Here is a 20942-nt window from a genome sequence, read left to right on the forward strand (position 1 = left end):
AACTTTAAGATCAGCCATGATCTCGTTGAATGGCGGAGCAGGCTCGAAGGGTCGAATGACCTACTCCTGCTCCTATCTTCTATGTTTATATGTTTCTATGTTTCTACACTCACACACACAAACACACACATACTCATTCACACACAGATTCACACATGCTAAATCACACACTCACTCGCACACAAACACACTCACTCACACACAAACACTCACACACACGTGCGAACACACACTCACTCAAACACACACTTACACACACACACTCACACATGCCCACACATACATGCACAAACACATACTCACTCACTCACACACCTACACACGTATGCACACACACTCACACACACACTCAAGCAGACACATACACACTTTCACACACACGCACTCATTCCCACACATTCAGACACATACACACATTCACACACACCCAGACACTCACACACACACTCACACGCACACACTCTGACACACACACTCACTCACACACGCACACAAACACACACAAACACACATACACACTCTCTCTCACACAAACACGCACTCACACACACAATTGCATAAATACCACCCAATGAAACAGCGTTCCCTGGTCCTCAGTGCAAAACACAGAATCACAACCTACAAAAAAAACACATACAAGCAAAGAATACATAAGCAGGACAAGAATTCGTAGATACGAATAAATAAATAAATATTTTTTGTTTCATGATTATGAGAGTCTCGGAGGGTTAGTGTAAGCAGTTCTCGTCGTTGGTCACTGTTCTCACTGCCCGTGGGAGGAAGCTGTTCCTCAGCCTGGTGGTGCTGGTTGTGATCCTCCCGTGTCCCTTCCCCAATGAGAGCAGCTGAAAGATGCTGTGCGCAGGGTTCTAGGGGTCCTCAATGATTTGAGGGTTGAGTCCATTGATCTCTGCCAGCAGCCTCAAGTGGACAGGGTGAAAAGGTGTTCTTGCCTTCACTGGGTATTGAGTATTGGAGCAAGGAAGACATGTCGCAGAGATGCAAAACATTATTTTGGAGTATTGTATGAAATTCTAGTGCCCTCCCCACCCACATCCCCTCCATAACAGGATGGATCTGAAGGCTTTGGAAGAAGATTTCAAGGATGCTACCTAGTTTAGAAGGGGTGACTTGTGGGGAGAGGTTCGACAAACTTAGGTTGTTTTCTCAGGAGTGTCAGAGCTTGAGGGGAGACTTGATATAGAGATATTGGTCGGGTGGACAATCGGAATCTATAACCCATCGATGTCACATACCAGAGGGCATGTATTTCAGGTGAGAGGAGGAACATTTAAAGGAGATGTGTGGGGCTAACTTTTTGTTACACACAAGTAGTGGGTGCTTAGAACAGGGTAATAGTGGAAGCAGATATTAAAAAAATTTTGATATAAAGCCTTTTAGGCCCGCGAACCTGAGCCGCCCATTTACACCCCCGTAAAGCTTTGAAGGGTGGGTGGAAACCAGAGCCCCTGGGGAAAGCCCACGCTGACGTGGGGAGAATGTACAAACTCCTTACAGACAGCACAGGATTTGAACGCCGGTCCCGATCGCTGGCCCTGTAATAGTGTGGTACTAGGCCACCATTCTAAGTGTAGCATTAAACTTTTAAATTAATACGTGGGATTTAAGATGATGTAGCAAGGGGAACAATTGGCTAAGAACAACTTTTTCGAGGAGCTTTGCCAGAAATGGAAATTTAGAAACAGGTCTGTAATGTTTGGGTGGGGTGGGGTTCTAGGTTGGGTTTTTTTCCAGGAGGGGCTGGACCACAGCATGCTTGAAGCAAATTGGAACTGTCTCAGTGGCCAAGGAATTGTCAATAATGGAGAATATGCTAGGTCCCGGCCGTATTGAAAACACCCCTCAGGAGGGGAGTGGGGATAAGTGTCGCGGGGGCAGGCTGTCGGCCTCATGGTGAACACAACTCTCTCTAAGGCTGGGTAGTATGACTGGGCATCCAACCGGTCCAGATTGGATGAACAGAGCTGTGGTACAGTTAGGTTGCGAATGGGGGGGGGGGGGGGGGGTGGAAATGTTGGTCCAGCATATCCTTTCTTAATGAGGAACCCAAAACTCCTCATATTACTCCAAGTGAAGTCTCACATGCCATATAGAGCCTTAACATCACATCCCTGCTCTTATCTTCTAGTTCTGTTGAAATGAACGCCAGCATTGCATTTGCTGCCTTCTCCTCCGTCTCAACCTGCACAATTACCTTCAGGTTCTCCTGCTCAGGGACTCCCAGATCCCATTGTATCTAGGAATTTTCAATGTTCTCCTCATTTAAAAAATAGTTTGTTCATTTATTTTTACCAAAGTGTATGATCGTACACTTTGTGGCATTGCAAAGTTATAAATTATTCGGATAGCCTTGGACTGATTAGGGATCGTCAGCATATCTTTGTGCGTGGTAGGTCATATTTAACCAGTCTTACAAACGTTTTCGAGGAGGTTACCAGGAAAGTTGATGAAGGAAATGCTGTGGGTGTCGTCTACATGGACTTTAGTAAGGCCTTTGACAAGGTCGCACATGGGAGGTTGGTCAGGAAGGTTTAGGTGCTCGGAATTCACGGTGAGGTAGTGAACTGGATTCGACATTGGTTATACCGGAGAAGCCAGAGAGCAGTAGTGGATGGCTGCTTCTCAGACTAGAGGATTGCAACTAGTGGTGTACCTTAGGGATCGGTGTTGGGACCATTTTTGTTTGTCATCTATATCAATGATCTGGATGATAATGTGGTCAATTGGATCAGCAAATTTGCAGATGACACTAAGATTGGAGGTGTTATGGGCAGTGAGGAAGGCTTTCAAAGCTTGCAGAGATATCTGGACCAGCTGGAAAAATGGGCTGAAAAATGGCAGATGGAATTTAATGCAGACAAGGTGTTGCATTTTGGAAGGGCAAGCTAAGGTAGGACATACATAGCAGATGGTGGGGCACTGAGGAGTGCAGTGGAACAGAGGGATCTGGGAATACAGAGGTCAAATTTGCAATTTTGTGTGCAGTTTTGATCACATACTACAGGAAAATATCAATAAGATTGACTAGAAGGGCCAAGTTGGCCTGTTTCTAAGCTATAATTTTTATATAGTTATATTGAAAGAGTACAGAGAAGATTTACTCGGATGTTGCCCAGACTTCAGGCACTGAATTACAGAGAAAGGTTAAACAGGCATGGTTGGCGTAGCTGTTAGTGCAACGCCTTTACAGCATCAGCGATCAGGACCTGGATTTGAATCCCATGCTGTCTGTAAGGAGTTTGAACGTTCTACCTGTGTCTGCATGGGCTTTCCCCAGGGGTCTCTGATGCAAATCCATCTTCACCAGGAGACTTTCCATTTGGCAGAGATTTAAGTGCATCTCAATAATTTTTGTAAATATCACAAAAGGTAACTGAAGTTCAGCTAAAAGATTATTAAATTTACCATCATCATTTTCAGACTCAGAAGTGTACAATTTCATATAAAATTCCTTAAAAGCATCATTTATATCTGGGTTAAATTCCTTGCCATGTTTAATAATAGTTTGGCTCAGACCTGAATAACAAAAATACTCTATTATTTCCGACCAACATGTTCTGTACTGCAACTCTCAAAATCATCTCTTTTTCTTGATAACGTAGACTCCTAATTAGAATAGAACATGGCAGTTGACCTGGAAAAGGTTTCTTCCTGATAGGTCTATGAGCTCTACCCAACTCCCAACCATTTGGAAAATATTCCTTTCCCAAAACATTAGGAATCAATTTCTGAAAAAAAAACAGTACCAGATCTGAGCCTTCAAAGTCTTCAGGTAAACCCACAATCTTCACATTATTTCTACGGCTTTGATTTCCAAAACTTCATTTTTTTAAATAAGTCATTTCTCTGAACTTCCCAAGCAGTAAAAGAATCCTCAACCTTGCCAACCGTATCTTTCCATTGCTCCATTGCTCCACATTATAATTACAATCTTGAAAATTGTGATGGTACAGATTCTATCACCAATGTGTCTATGTACAAATGGTCGTGTAGGATGACTGTGATTGGCTGAGAGTGTAGCCACACCTACTGGCAGGTCTTAAAGGATTGCTCCTAGCCAGACCAGGTCATTCTGGACTGGTCGACCGACTTGTGATATGCTCCGGCCTTTTAGTTAATAAAAGCCTTGGTTTGGATCAACGCGCATTACAAAAATCTTTTTCAATTTTTGAAGTTTAATCTGCATTTTATCTACCATCTTGGCACATTTTGAAACATCAGTCTTAATAGTTTTCATTTCTCCTTTCATGCTACTGAATCTTATTTCAAACTAATCTTTAATAGACATAAAGCCATGGGTCATTTGATTTGATAATGTCTGAATTTGTTTAGATAATATATCTAATTGGCTGGATGGATCCACATAATAAGGAATTGCAGAAGGTCAACCATATATTGAAATGAGGGCCTATTCTAGTACAGCACTGTCTCTTCCTCCTCTATTACTGGTAAGGCATCTTTTTCTTCAGTCCCAACAATTTCTTCTTCTTCCTCCTCCGTCGATGTGAGCACTTGCTCGACCCGTCTACAGGGTCCAGACCTCTCCCTCGGCAGTCCAGCAGTACTGGGCTCAGAGGGTTCGGCCAACCTCCGCAGGTAGAGTCGCAGCCTGTGTCGCCGTGCATATGCGGTTAATCCTGCGAGTCAAGAAGCTGAAGCTGATAGAGGAATTTTACATGATAGAGGAATTAGGGGATATGGGGAGAAGGCAGGTAGGTGGAGTTAGGTCATAAATTAGATCAGCCATGATCGTATTGAATGGCGGAGCAGGCTCGATGGGCCATTTTTGGCCGACTCCTGTTCCTAATTCCTATGTTCCTATGTTCCTATGCAAGCTGTCATTTTTAACTCCAGCGCCATCTTCTTCGGTTTCTCGGGGAGGTGGCACTGGTGTTCCCTGCATCTTCTTCGGAGATTGACGCGATGATCTCGGAGGAAGAGGAATCAAGTCTCCAGGCTCCATTACCAAGGTAGGCCCCAAATCTTCTGTACTTGTTGCTTGCTTCAAAGTCATTTTTTTTCTCTTTCTATACTTTAGTTTTCCTTATAATTGCTTTTTAAAAAGATTTTAATGCTGTTGTTTTACAATTTTTTTAAAAATCGGGTTTTAAGTAGTTCTGTTGGGAGAGGAGTCTTCTCATATCTCCCACCTACGCCATTTACTTATTTAAAGTACTGGACAAATTTAGGTTTGGACCAATTTTTATTAGTTGGATTAAGTCTTTATAAAAACCCTTCTGCCAGAGTGGTGACGAATGGCCAAACATCATTATAATTTCTATTAACGGATCTACTAGACAAGGATGCTCTTTGTCCCCAACACTGTTTGTATTAGCTATTGAACCTTTCCCACAACTGGAGTACTGTGTGCTGTTCTGGTCACTGAATGATAGGAAAGATATCAATAAGGTAGAGAGAGTGCAGAGATTTACGAAAATGTTACCTTGGTTTCAGAATCTAGATTACAAAGAAAGATTGAGCAGATTAGGTCTTTATTCCTTGGAGCATAGAAGGTTGAGGGGGGATTTGATAGAGGTATTTAAGATTATGAGGGGGATAGATAGAGTTGATGTGGATTGGCTTTTTCCTTTGAGGGGAGGAGAGATTGAAACAAGAGGTCATGAGTTAAGAGTTAAGGGGCAAAAGATTAGAAGTAACATGAGGGGAAACTTCTTTACTCAGAGTGGTAGCTGTATGGAATGAGCTTCCAGGAGAAGTAGTGGCGGCAGGGCCCATTTTGTCATTTAAGGAAAAATTGGATAGGTATATGGATGGGAGGGGAATGGAGGGATATGGGCAGGTGCAGGTAGGTGGGATTGGAGGAGAGGACTTGGTTTGGTGCCGACTAGAAGGGCCAAAATGGTCTGTTTCCGTACTGTAATTGTTATATGGTTATAAGACAGGATGATAATATTTAGGGTATTAGAGATAATTCTGAAGAATTTAAGATTAATTTATTTGCTGATGATGTTTTGATTTATTTAATAGAAACACAAAATTCATTAAGATAATTATACAAGAGATTGAAACAATATGGAGAAATATCTGGTTTTAAAATTAATTGGGATAAAAGTGAGATTTTGCCTTTGGTTGATGGTGATTATACTTAATGTAAGAAAATTGCTTAATTTAAATGGTCAGGTGTAGCGGACCGGGTCAACCCCGCACACGATGGGCCGAATTGCCATAGAAAACAGCCAGTGCAACAGAGCACAGGGGCTTTTCCCCCACCGTGCAGAAGTTCCAGGCTGCAGAAGTGCATTATGACATCACTCCTGTGAGCCTGTCGCCTCCCCAAAAAATGAACGTGCATGGTTTCAATAAACGACCGTACTGGTTCACTTGCATGGTGTGGACAGAATTTATTTCAGCAGTTCTGCCTTTAGTAGCGCTACACAGATCAAATTTAGGTATTAGAATTGATAATAATTTAGATCATTTATATCAATTAAATGATTTACCTTTATTTTATAAAATTAAAGACAATTTAAATAGATGGAAAGATTTACCTGAAACATTAATAGGTCGAGTTAATTGTATTAAGATTAATGTTTTTCCTAGAATTGAATATCTTTTTCAATCTGTTCCTTGTAAAGTATCTCCAAAATTTTTTAAAGATTTGAATTCTATCATTAGAACATTTTTGAGGCAAGGTAAAATGGTTAGAGTTTCCCAACAAAAATTAACTTGGAAATATGAATTGGGAGGTTTACAACTCCTGAATTTTCAAAATTTTTATAAAGCAGCACAATTGAGGTTTATTAATAGAATGTTTGATTTGGATAATCTGTTAATATGGGCTAATATTGAGTGAGAAAAATATGGCACAATTTATCTATAAATGGAATACGAAGTTATTAATTATTAATAATGATCCATCTATTTTGAGACATTTAATTGAATTACGGAACAGGATAAATGATGAGATAGGTACACAGTGAAAATTTTCACCTTTATATCAGAATAAACTTCTTCCTTTTACTCTAAATAATAAGTTTTCAAAAATATAGAATCAGAAAGGAATTAAAACTGTACAAGATTGTTATGAAGCTGGTTATTTTATATCTTTTCAAAGAATGAAAGAAAAATACGAAATTCCAAATAATACTCTTTTTGTTATCATCAAGGCTTTATTATTGGACAATTTTGGACATACTTTAAGATTACCAAGAAAATCAAATTAGAAATTTTGCTTCGGGAAGGTGGTAAACAAAATTATTTCTGAAATGTATAATTTATTAAAAGTAAAATTAGATATTCATAAATTGAGATTAAAATGGGAAAAAGATTTGGAAATAATAATTGATCAAGATGATTGGAAAGCTATGTGTAGGGAGAGCATGACTAAGATTGTCACTGTGAAATATAGATTAGTCCACTATAATTTTATACATCAGCTGTATTAAATCCTCAGAAATTAAAGCAATATAATTTAATTTCTTCAGATTTAAGCCTTAGATGTTGTAAAGAAGTAGGTTCTTTTTTACACACGACTTGGTTATGTAGTAATAGTGTTAAATTTCTTTGGACATGACTGAAGGAAATTTTAGAGAAAGTTTTAAAGATTCAATTACCAATGGATCCAACATTATTGTTATTGGGTAACATTAAAATGTTGAGTTTAAAATTGAGGTTGACTATGTACCAAATTGCATTTTTAAGATTGACAATGGTTGTAGCAAGAAAATGTACAGCCCTTACTTGGAAAAAAAAATGAGATTGATTTGGGATTGCAGACATGGCAAATGGAATTGAGGTCACGTATTCCATTGGAAAAAAATAACATCTAATTTACATGATAATTATCTCCTTTTTGTGGAAAGTGTGGAGCCCTCATTTGGATTGTTTGGGTTTAAAATGTTGAGTTCCCTGGGGCTCGTCATGGGGATGTTGCTCTGATCCGTGGCCCTTGATTGCGTTTGTGATGCTTCAAATCTCCTGTCTTCTTCTTTCTTTCTTTGGTGTTTCTTGGGGTGGGAGGAGGGTGAGTGTTGGGGGTTGGGGGGAGGAGGATTTTCATTTGTATTGTATATTCAAAATTTTAAATAAAGTATAAAAAAAGTCATTTCCATTTCTCAATGACATGTTAAACCAGGACTTGTAACAATGAACCTCAAATGAATTCATCGAGATATGTTTATCAATTTGTACTAGATACGCTGCCAGAAAATGGCTTAAATATTTGATCTTTGACTGAGATTGGATATTGACAAGCACGATGTAGTCTACCTGACATCAATATCCCTCATGACTTAAATAAATGTGTTTTGAATCCTCTGTGGTTTTGACAGCATGGACCATCATATTGGCATGTAGCATTAAGAACTCCAAGATGTTCTGTGCTTATATAACGAGCAGAAGGATGATGAGAATCAAGGTAGGGGCACTTATGGATTAAAGAGGGAACATGTGCATGGAGGCGGAGGAGGTCGGGGAGGTCCAAATCAGTATTCACCAGGGAAAAAGGCCTTGATCAGGGTGCGATCGGAATGGAACAGGATTGTGTGCTGGACGATGTTGGGATGAGGGAAAGAGAAGTGTTGGACTTTCCTAATCATTGATAATTCCCCGGGGCCAGATGTGATATGCTGGTGTAAAAAAAGTTCCCCCAAATGTTACCCCTAAACTTTTCCCCTTTCACCCTTAACCTATATCCTCTCATTGTTATCTCTCCCAACCTCAGTGGAAAAAGTCTGTTTGCATTTGCTCTATATGTAGACGCTGGTAAACAAAAGTGACGCATTGTTCCTCACCTTTTACGATCAATTTAATTATTTTCCACCATTGCACTCCAGTGAGGTCATGCACACTGCACACGTACTGAGCATTATCTTCCTGCCTCAAACCCTCCATCATGATCGAGGCATCTGTCTGGCTGAGGTTGCCCACGAACTGGATCCGCCTCTCTCCGGCTTTCCATGCCGCTTTGTCGCACAAGGAGTAGTCAGGATCGGAGTTTGTACAGTTAGCTATCAGATTCTGACCCTGCAAGTCACTTCGGTACCAGAGCGTGTTGAAGATGTGGTACGGGTACACGGGAATATGGGTGAAAGTGCACGGCAGCACAGCAGAACCCCCTTCCACGGCAGACACTGTGATGGCTTTGGCTGTGGGAAGATAGGGGGCAGGTATTAGTCCGACACTAAAGTGCAGCATGGCAGCTGCTCCTCCAGTTCAATCCCGATCTCTGCCACTATCTGTGTGGAGTTCGCATGTTCTCCCTGTGACCATGTAGGCTTCCTCCATGTGCTTCAGCTTCCTCCCTCATCCCACAGACATGTACATAGAACATAAAACACTACAGCACAGTACAGGCCCTTCAGCCTTCAATGTTGTGCCGACACATGTTCCTTTCAAAAAAAATACTAAGCCCTCCCTACCCTGTCACCCTCTATTTTTCTTCCATCCAAGTGCCTGTCTCTCTTCAATGCCCCTAATGTTTCAGCCTCCACCACCATCCCCGGCAAGGCCATTCCAGGCCCCCACAACTCTCTGAGTAAAATAAAGTACCCCGACATCTCCCCTAAACTTCCCTCCCTTCACTTTCATACTCATGTCCTCTGGTGTTTCCTGTTCCTGGCCTGGGAAACAGATGCTGGCTGTCCACCCTATCTGTGCCTCTCAGAATCTTGTAGATTAAGTTTCCTCTCATCCTTCTACGCACCAAAGAGACAAGTCCCAGCTCTCCTATCCTTGCCTCATAAGTCTTATTTCCCAATCCAGGTAACATCCTGGTAAATCTCCTCCGCACCCTCTCCGTAACTTCCTATAATGAGGTGACCAGACTGAACACAAAGTGTGGTCTCGCCTAAGATTTGTCGAGTTGCAACATGACCTCTCGACTCCTGAACTCAATCCCCTTATTAATGAAGCCTTCTTTAGGTCACTGAAAATTCAAAGTTCAAAGTTCACAGTTCAGATTTCATGACACCACATACAACCCTGGGATTCTTTTTCCTGAGGGCCAGACAGAATTTCTACTTATTGGTAGTGCAAAAAAACCTTACACGAGGAAATGTGCATCAAGGATCAGTGCTGGATCCATTGTTGTTTGACATCTATATTAATGATATATTTAATTTTTTAAAAAATTAGTCGTAAAGCACAGTAACAGGCTATTTCTGCCCAATTACACCCAATTAACCTACAACTCCTGGTACATTTTTGAATGGTGGGAGGAATCCAGAGCCTACAGATGAAATCCACGCAGACACGGGGAGAACCTACAGCACGGGATTCACTGAAAATTCAAAGTTCAAAGTTCAAAGTTCAGATTTCATGACACCACATACAACCCTGGGATTCTTTTTCCTGAGGGCCAGACAGAATTTCTACTTATTGGTAGTGCAAAAAAACCTTACACGAGGAAATGTGCATCAAGGATCAGTGCTGGATCCATTGTTGTTTGACATCTATATTAATGATATATTTAATTTTTTAAAAAATTAGTCGTAAAGCACAGTAACAGGCTATTTCTGCCCAATTACACCCAATTAACCTACAACTCCTGGTACATTTTTGAATGGTGGGAGGAATCCAGAGCCTACAGATGAAATCCACGCAGACACGGGGAGAACCTACAGCACGGGATTCACTGAAAATTCAAAGTTCAAAGTTCAAAGTTCAGATTTCATGACACCACATACAACCCTGGGATTCTTTTTCCTGAGGGCCAGACAGAATTTCTACTTATTGGTAGTGCAAAAAAACCTTACACGAGGAAAGATTACATAAACAAAAGAGAGAAATGTAAATAAAGACATGTAAACAAACTGACTGTTCCATACAGAAAATAAACAATAGAAAATAATGTTGAGAGTAAGAGTCCTTAATTGCTCCAGATGTGGGAGAGACTGGGGCAGTTGATTGGAACGTATTGAGGAGAAAAAGGGATGGTGTAAGCAGGAAGTTGATTGTAAGCCTGGCACGCTGGGTTAAAGGCCTGTTTCCAAGCTCTACCCCTCCATCGGCTATTGCTGGCATCTGGTAGTCAAGGCCAAGGAAGTTCTTGCCATGTTGCACGTTGATAAGGTGGTTAAGACAGCCGAAGGCAGTGGCTTTCAACCTTTTTCTTTCCACTCACATCCCACTTTAAATAATCCCTGTGCCATCGGCGGTCGATGATTGGTAAGGGATTGCTAAGTGGGAAGGGAAGGTTGAGAACAACTGCTCTAAACCCAATTGTTATTGAAATATTTTGCTTGAGAAAAATTGTCATTTCCTTTGGAGTTCTGAAACCGAGCACATAACGAGTCAATGAGGGACAATTAAAACAGTGGTTTGCAAACTTTTTCTTCCCACCCACATCCCACCTTAAGCAATCCCTGACTGATCACAGAGCACCGATGGCACAGGGGTGACTTAAAGTGGGATGTGAGTGGAAAGAAACAGTTTGAGAACGAGTGGCGTAAGGTGTTTTGACCTTCATTAGTCAGGGGATTGACTTCAACCATCGTGAAGTAATGTTGCAGCTTTATCAAACTCTGGGTACCAAGTCAAGTCAAATGTATTGTCATCTGATTGCACAAGTACCACCCGACGAAACTGCATTCTCCCGACCTTGGTGCAAAACAAGCAGATGTACAACCAGACATAACACACAAACAGACACACGATACACAAAAAAAATGTTTATGAATATATGTGGCACAGTTGGTGTAACGGTTAGTACAACGCCTTTACAGCGACAGCGATCAGGACCGCGGTTCGAATCCCCTGCTGTCTGTAAGGAGTTTGTTCATTCTCTTCGTGTCACTGTGGGTTTTTCCCGGGGGCTCCAGTTTCCTCCTATCATTCAAAACGTACTGGGGGTGTAGGTTAATGCAGTGCGAATTGGGCGGCACGGACTGAAGGGGCATAATGGCCTGTCACCATGCTGTATGTCTAAATTTAAAATTTAAATTTAACTTTAAAAATATAAATTTAAATGTGAATCCCGGATGATCAGTGTGAGCATTTCTTTTGGTCGTTCAGCGATCTGACTGCCCGTGGGAAGAAGCTGTTCCCCAGCCTGGTGGGGCTGGCTCTGATCCTCCTGGATCTCTTCCCCGATGGGGGGGCAGCTGAAAGGTGCTGTGTGCAAGGATTCATACTTGGAATATTGTGTTGAATTCTGCTCATCTAATTACAGGAAATGTGGAAATACCTCATAGAGGGTCCAAAGAAGATTAAACAAGCCTGGATTGGAGAACGTGTCTATGAAGCAAGCTTGACAGAGCTAGGGCTTTTCTCTTGGGAGTGATGAAGGATGAGAGGTGATTTAATAGAGGTCTACAAAGTTATGAGAGGCTTGGATAGGGTGGACAGCCGACAGATTTCTCCTGGAATGGGAGTAGCAAATACCAGGTGACATCTGTTTGAGTTGAGGAAAGCTTGCAGATAGACTGAGTCTGATTAGACTAGTTTGGTGCATAGTAGGTCATGTTACAGAGCTTTGAGTTGATGTAGAAAAGGCTGTGGATGTTGTCTACATGGACTTTAGTAAGGCCTTGATCAAAATCCACATGGGAGGTTAGTCAGGGAGGTTCAGTCATTCGGCATTCAGGGTGAGGCAGTAAATTGCATTAAAGATTGGCTATACGGAGAAGCCAGAGAGTGGTGATAGATGATGGCCACTCTGACTGGAGAAATGTGCATCAAGGATCAGTGCTGGATCCATTGTTGTTTGACATCTATATTAATGATATATTTAATTTTTTAAAAAATTAGTCGTAAAGCACAGTAACAGGCTATTTCTGCCCAATTACACCCAATTAACCTACAACTCCTGGTACATTTTTGAATGGTGGGAGGAATCCAGAGCCTACAGATGAAATCCACGCAGACACGGGGAGAACCTACAGCACGGGATTCGAACCCCAGTCCCGATCACTGGCACTGTATCAGCGTCGCGCTAACCGTTACACTGACCAAAATGTCCTGGATGATAATATTGTAAATTGGATCAGAAAGTTTGCAGATGACTCAAAGATTGGAGGTGTAGTGGATGGGGAGGAAGCCTTTCAAAGCTCACAGAGGGATCTGGACCAACTGGAAAAATGGGCTGAAAAATGGCAGATGGAGTTTAATGCTGGCAAGTGTGAGGTGTTGCCCTTTGGAAGGTCAAACCAAGGTAGGACACACACAGTAAATGGTCGGGCACTGAGGAGTGCGGTAGAACAGAGGGATCTGGAAATACAGATAAATAATTCCCTGAAAGTGGCATCACAAATGGATAGGGTTGTAAAAAGAGTTTTGGCATATTGGCCTTCATAAATTTAAGTATTGAGTTTAGGAGATGGGATGTTAGGGTGAAGTTGTGAGGCCAAATTTGGAGTACTGTGTGCACTTTTGGCCACCTAACTGCAGGAAGGATATCAATAAGATTGAAAAAGTGCAGAGGAGATTTACAAGGATGTTGCTGGGTCTTGAACTGAGAAATTTTAAATAAGTTAGGATTTTATTCCCTGGAGTAAAGAAGAAAGAGGGGAGATTTGATTGAGGTGTGCAAAATTAAGATGAGGGGGACAGACAGATTAAATGTAGGTCGGCTTTTTCCACTGAAGGTGGGTGAGATACAAACTAGGGGACATGGGTTAAGAGTGAAAGGGGGAACATTCAAGGAGAACATTAGGAGGAACTTCTTCAGTGGGGGTGCTTAACAAGCTCCCAGCTGAAGTGGTGAATGCGGACTCAGTTTTGACATTTAAGAAAAATTTGGACAGGTACTTGGATGGGTGAAGAATGAAGTGGGATGGGCTGGGTACAGGTCAGTGGACTCGGCAGTATAATAAAATGGCACAGACTAGATGGGCCGGAGGGCCTGCTTCTGTGCTATTGTGCTTTATCGTTCTCTACTTACGTTCTGACAAACCTATCATAACTTGGGAAAGAATACTGCAACTAGCAAACATCATAGCTTAGCCTACCTTGAACATGCTTGGACCACTTACCGTAGCCTTCAGCTGGGTAAATTTATCGAAAACAAAGCCTATTTTATAATTAAATGTGGAATACTGAAATAAAAATCAATTTTTAATCATACTGTATCATGCCAGTATTGTGTGACAACCAATGCAACAGTCTCACCAACACCACCATCCGGCCAATCGTTAACGTCAGAACCAAGTGACAACCTATAGGTATTTTCATTAGAACATATGTCATTATCGAACCATCTCAACCTGAAAAGACAGTAAGTATAGGAGCATCCTGAAATAGTATCTGATCTGACCTGATCTTCTCCACAGAGAAAGCGGTGGGAGTGTGGGACAAGCTGCCAGCTGAAGTGGTCAATGCAGACTCGATTTCAACATTTAAGAAAAATGTGGGTAGGTACATGGATGGGAGGGGTATGAAGGAATATGGTCCATTTGCTTGTCATTGGGATATGTCTGTCTAATAGTTCAACACAGACTAGATGGGTCGACATCAATGCTATTGTATCCTCTGGTTCTATTGTTGGATAATCATTGCAAAAAATAAACAAATGGAGGAACTGAGCAGAAGGTTAAGGGATGCTCGATATTTTCCTTGGAGACCCTAACACCAGAATCGTACTATTCCCATTTCCTGTGTGACCAAAACCCAGCAGCAATAGAAATTCACCAAGACAAATGGTTACTTGAACAAAAGTAGTTCTTCATTTTCTCTAAACATAAAAAAATCAAACTTTAAATTATTACTATTAACTTAATTTAACCCCCTTCTAATTCTAAGTGCACGTGTATGTAATGTGTGTATGTGTGAGTAAGTTCGAAAAAGTTCTTTGATTCACACTCCAATCACACTTTTCACTCGTCCAAGTTCACCGGTATCAGGCAATTCTTATAATGTGCACAGAATTTAACATTTCTGAATTTTCACTTAGCTTTGGTGTTTTAAAATAATTTTTACTGCTCGGCAAGGTTCTTGTTGGTTTTCAGAGAGAGATTCGTTGCTCATTGGACACAAGCTGATTTACTTCCATCAGTTACTTGAGTGTCTTGCTGAAGAAATTTGCCCCATCAGGGTTTTCCAAATGATAACCTCTTCTTCTGCAGGTCACCACAGAGTTCCTTTAGTTTCCCTTATTTCAGGTGAAACACTCTAGCCAGCCACTTCCCCTTGAAAGGACCACAAGGGTTTTCATCAGGCTGAACTCAGAACTCACAACCCATCTTCAAAATGGGGTCTTAAACGAGTTGTAAGCTTCCCATGAGCGCAGAAACTAATTGTCTCTCCCTCTCTTAGAGAACGCCTGTTTGGTCTCCTCTCTCTCTGCTTGCAAAACCACATGACTTTTTTAGAACAGTAAACAGACTGAGGCACTGGACCCAAACTTTTGAGTCCGCTCATAGAAACATAGAAACATAGAAGATAGGAGCAGGAGTAGGTCATTCGACCCTTCGAGCCTGCTCCACCATTCAACGAGATCATTCTGGATCTTAAAGTTCAGTACCCCGTCCCCGCCTTCTCTCCGTAACCTTTAATACCCTTATACTGAAGAAATAGATCTAATTCCCTCTTAAATAGATTTAATGAACCTGCCTCTACTGCCCTCTGTGGCAATGAATTCCACAGATTCACCACCCTCTGGGTCAAGAAATTCCTCCTCATCTCGGTCCTAAATGGTTTGCCTATTATCCTCAAACCATGGCCCCAGGTTCTGGATTTTCCCATCCTTGGAAACATCCCATCTGCATCCATTCTGTCCAGTCCTGCCAGAATTTTATAGGTCTCAATGAGATCCCCTCTCAATCTTCTAAACTCCAGCGAGTACAATCCCAAATTGCGCAATCTTTCCTCCTAAGTCATTCCTGCCATTCCAGGTATCAGCCTGGTGAATCGCCTCTGCACTCCCTCCATTGCAAGAACATCCTTCCTTAGATAAGGTTACCAAATCTGCACACAATACTCCAGGTAGGGTCTCACCAAGGCCCTGTACAGCTGCAGTAAGGTATCCTTGTTCCTATACTCAAACCCTCTTGATATGAAGGCCAACATACCATTTGCCTTTTTAACCGCCTGCTGTACCTGCATGCTCGCCTTCAGAGTCCGGTGTACAAGTACCCCTAGGTCTCTCTGCACTTCCCCATCTCTTAATCTATTGCCATTCAAATAGTAATCTGCCCTCCGGTTTGTATTACCAAAGTGGATAACCTCACATTTAGCCACATTGTAGTGCATTTGCCATGGGTCTGCCCAGTCCTTCAATTTATCCAAATCACACTGGAGCTTCCTGACCCCTTCTTCCGTGCACACAACCCCTCCTAGATTAGTGCCATCTGCAAATTTGGAGATATTACATCCAATCCCCTCATCCAGATCATTAATGTAAATTGTGAACAGCTGGAGTCCCAGTACAGATCCCTGTGGCACCCCACTGGTCACCGCCTGCCACTCAGAAAACGAGCCATTTATCCCAACTCTCTGTCTTCTACCTGCCAGCCAGTTCTCAATCCACATCAATACTTTGCCCCCAATCCCATGAGCCTTGATTTTGGAAGCCAGTCGTTTATGCGGGACCTTATCAAAGGCCTTTTGAAAGTCCAGGTACACCACATCCACTGGCTCTCCCCCATCTATTTTACCTGTCACCATCTCAAAGAATTCCAATAGATTTGTCAAGCACGATTTACCTTTTGTAAATCCATGTTGACTCCGTCCGATCCCTTCTCTGCTAGTCATATGCTCCGCTATTACATCCTTAATAATGGATTCCATCATTTTGCCCACTACTGATGTAAGGCTCACCGGCCTATAATTCCCCGATTTTTCTCTACCCCCTTTTTAAATAGTGGGGTAACATTAGCTACCCTCCAATCCATGGGTAATGATCCTGAGTCTATCAAGTTCTGGAAAATAATTCTTAAAGCATCTGCTATCTGAATGGCCACTTCCTTAAGTACCCTAGGATGTAGATTATCAGGCCCTTGGGATTTATCTGCCTTCAATCCCATCAATTTCCCCAAGACCATGTCCTTAGAGATACTGATTTCTTTCAGTTCCTCCCTTGCATTAGTCTCTATGTTTCCCAACATCCTTGGGAGGTTATTTGTATCCTCTCTTGTGAAAACAGAACTAAAGTAAGAATTTAATTGGTCTGCCATTTTCTTATTCCCCATTATATATTCCCCTGATTCCGACTGCAAAGGACCTACTCTGGATTTCACCAATCTTTTCCTCTTGACATATTTATAAAAGCTTTTGCAGTCGGTTTTTATATTTGCCGCAAGCTTACTTTCGTAATTTATTTTTGCTCTCTTGATTAATCCCTTTGTCCTCCTTTGGTGCATCTTGAACTGTTCCCAGTCTTCGGTTGTGGTACTTTTTTTGGCCAATTGATATGCTCTCTCTTTAGATCTAATGCTGTCTCTAATTTCCCTTGTTATCCACGGTTGAGTCACCTTTTTTGGTTTATTTTTATGCCAAACCGGTATAAACGATTTTTGCAATTTCTCCATTAGATCTGTGAATGCTTTCCATTGTCTATCCACAGTCAACTCCCCCATAAACACCACCCAATCAATCTTACTCAACTCCCGTCTCATACCATCATAATCCCCTTTATTTAAATTCAGGACCTTAGTCTCGGTTTTAATTTCTTCATTCTCCATGTCGAGTGAGAATTCGATCATATTGTGATCGCTCCGACCCAAAGGGCCTTGTACAACAAGATTATTGATTAGCCCCTTATCATTGCATAATACCCAATCTAAAATGGCCTGCTTCCGAGTTGGTTCCTCGACATATTGGTCTAGATAACCGTCCCCTAAACATTCAAGGAATTCCTCCTCCTCTGTATTTTTACTAATTTGTCTAGTCCAATCTATATGCAAATTAAAGTCTCCCATGATGACGGCTGTTCCCTTATTGCACGCTTTTCTAATTTCTCTTTTAATGCCTTCCCTCACCACTACACTACTATTTTGAGGCCTATATACCACCCCCACTAACGTTTTCCGCCCCTTGCTATTCCTCAGTTCTACCCATATAGATTCCGCATCTTCTGAGTTAATATCCCTCCTGTCAATCATGTCGGTCCCTTCTCTCACCATCAATACTACCCCACCCCCTTTTCTTTCTTGCCGATCCTTCCTAAATATCGTATACCCCGGGATGTTAAGTTCCCAGGCTTGCCTACCCTGCAGCCATGTTTCTGTAATCCCAATCAAATCATATTTGTTCATCTCAATTTCCACAGCTAATTCATCAACCTTGTTCCGAATGCTTTTTGCATTAAGATATAAAGCCTTCAAATTTGCTTTTTTCACCCTCCTTGCTCTTTCTGATTTTTTACTTTCGCTGCCTTACCTAACTTTTCCTGTTTTATCTTTCCTGTCCTTTGCCCTATCATACAGGTTCCCACCCCCCTGACAAATTAGTTTAAACCGCACCCGACGGCTGTTCCAAACCTAGCTGCCAATATATTGACCCCTTTTGGGTTTAGGTGTAATCCATCCTTCTTGTAGAGGTCATGCCTTCCCCAAAAGAGATCCCAATGATCCAAGAAGCCAAAACCCTGTCCTTTACACCAGCCCCTCAGCCACACATTCATTTTTCTTAACCTTCCATTTTTGTCCTCAGTTGCACTTGGCACAGGTAGCAAACCAGAGATCACCACCCTGGCGGTCCTGTTTCTTAGTTTCTGTCCTAGCTCTCTGTAATCCTTTTTCAGTACTTCCTCCTTTTTATCTATGTCATTGGTACCTGTCACATTTGTGGCCCGAAATGTGAAGTTAATAAAACATTAAACACAAGTTTTATCAGGTAAACTTCTCAGCGTCTTTATTTTCCCGTTTCCTTTGTTCTCCTGCTTGTGTTCTTATCTCTCTCTCATACCACGTGACTTCCGGTACATCTCATACATATTCATTATCATGACATCCCTCCTTTAATCAGAAATAAACTTTACCTTCACTTACCAATATCCCTCGGAAACCTACAAACATCGTAACTAATGGTAATACTATAACTCAACTACATAAAATTTACTTCCTACAGCACTCATACTTGCACTTTATGATATAAGATTAAATACTGTCCCAAAGTTCTTATTAAAACTATGGCACAAAGTCTTCGTATCGTTTGGGCACTTTCCGGTTTCGTTTCGGCCTGCCTGCGATATTGTCGTCGCTTCTCGGTTGTTCACTCTCGGCGTCGGAAATACTGCTCGCCACGGCTTCGGGTGTTTCTGGCGCTCTGGTCACTTCATCTGGAGTGCTGGTAACTGCCTCTGGAACATCATCAGGTCTCTCAGTTTCATCATCTCGTATTGGCCTTTCAACCTCCTCGCTCGATGTCTCTCTGGACTGGTACCTTTTTACACCTGATACATTTCTCTTATACAGGACTCCAGTCGGAGACTTGACTGTCACCATACTGCCACTTCTGGATACGACAGTATAGGGTTGATGGTAATAAGGTGTGTCTAGCTTACCACCAGTTTCATGCCTCACTAGAACATTATCTCCTGGCATGATGTCTGAGTTCTTGGCTCTACGTTTCGAATCTGTGTACAGCTTTGCTGCACCTTTCTTTTCAGCATCGTGGTCCCTCATCTCCTGGTCGTCTCGGATTTCCTTTATTTCTGGCATTTTTGAGCGGATTTTTCTCCCAAAAAATGCTTCTGCAGGACTTTTTCCAGTGGTTGCATGAGGCGTTGCTCGATAGACAGCCACATAAGATAGCAATGCTTCTCGCCAATTTTGTCCTTCTGCGTGTGCAATCCTCAATCGTTTTTCAATGGACTGATTTTGTCTCTCTACTTCTCCGTTGGCTTGCGGCCATTTCAGAGTTACTTTATGATGGTGGATACCTGTGGTCCTCATGTATTCCGCAAATGTCTCTGAAATGAATTGTGGACCATTGTCAGAGTATAATGTAACAGGTAATCCATATCTTGCGAATATCTCTGCTAATGCTTGTATTGTTTTTTCAGTGGTTGTGGTCTTCAACACCACGTACTCATAGTATCTGCTGTAGTAATCTATCACTACCATAATTGATTCACCCGTCGGAAAAGGTCCAAGAAAATCAACAGCTACGTCGATCCATGGTCCTGTCGGAAGTTGCGTACTCCGGAACGGTTCTGGCAGATTACTCCTACTTGTGATTTGACATCCGTGACAAGTTTTAACAAATTTCTCGGCGTCTTTATCACAACCTGGCCACCATACCTTGGTCCTGAGGTTTTGCTTGGTACCAACAATACCTAGGTGTCCTTCATGCGCTAAGGATACGATCTTCGGTCTCAATCTTTGTGGTATCACCAATCTGCAACCTCTTAATACACACTGTCCGATGCAACAAAGTTCGTCTCTAATGGGAATGTAAGCCTTGTGAGTACACTTGTCCCATTGTCCACTCTGTATGCATTCTCTTACTTCCATGAGTTCTGGATCACGTTCGGATTCTCTCTCGACTTCCTTCGTAGTCACAGCTTTCGGTGTCACCTGAATAGCTACGAAGCATACAAAGCTCTCTGTTTCTGTTCCCAATTCTGACTTGGATTGTGGACCACCATCCTTCACCAATCTGGACAGCGGATCTGCAATGTTTGTTTTCCCTGCAATGTGGATTACTTTATATTTGTAGGGTTGTAGTCTGAATACCCATCTCTCTATTCTGGCACATGGTTTGGATCTAGGTGCATAGATCACCTCTAACGGCTTATGATCTGTGATGAGTTCAAATTCAATGCCGTATAAATATGCATGGAACCTCTCACAGGCCCATACAAGTCCGAGTGCTTCTTTCTCTGTCTGAGAGTATCTTCTTTCCACATCAGATAATGATCTGCTGGCATAGGCAATGATTCTTGGTCCTCCATCATGCATCTGGACCAACACGGCTCCTAAACCAACCGGGCAGACATCCGCTATGACTTTGGTTGATCCCGCCGGATCGTAATATCCAAGAGTTTTTGCATCTGTCAGGCTTTGCTTCAGCGCTGTGAACGC

At 42.0% G+C, this 20942-nt stretch overlaps 2 protein-coding genes across 3 annotated transcripts in view; one reads left to right on the top strand and one right to left on the bottom strand.

The window, feature by feature from the left end:
- Nucleotides 1-20942, top strand: part of LOC138765348 (zinc finger protein 112-like) — a 106670-nt gene that overhangs the window by 64401 nt on the left and 21327 nt on the right. The window contains exons 2-3 of the transcript XR_011358556.1: nt 4876-4991; nt 14250-14330. The gene's annotated coding sequence lies outside the window, so the exon portion shown is untranslated. The remainder of the gene's footprint in view (nt 1-4875; nt 4992-14249; nt 14331-20942) is intronic.
- LOC138765360 (polymeric immunoglobulin receptor-like) overlaps nt 1-20942 on the bottom strand; it is a 47167-nt gene that overhangs the window by 11040 nt on the left and 15185 nt on the right. For both annotated transcript variants that reach the window (XM_069942412.1, XM_069942404.1), the window contains exon 2: nt 8775-9128. In XM_069942412.1, the coding sequence (XP_069798513.1) occupies nt 8775-9128 (354 nt within the window). The remainder of the gene's footprint in view (nt 1-8774; nt 9129-20942) is intronic.

The sequence above is a fragment of the Narcine bancroftii genome, chromosome 1, assembly GCF_036971445.1.
Source record: "Narcine bancroftii isolate sNarBan1 chromosome 1, sNarBan1.hap1, whole genome shotgun sequence".
NCBI lineage: Eukaryota > Metazoa > Chordata > Chondrichthyes > Torpediniformes > Narcinidae > Narcine > Narcine bancroftii.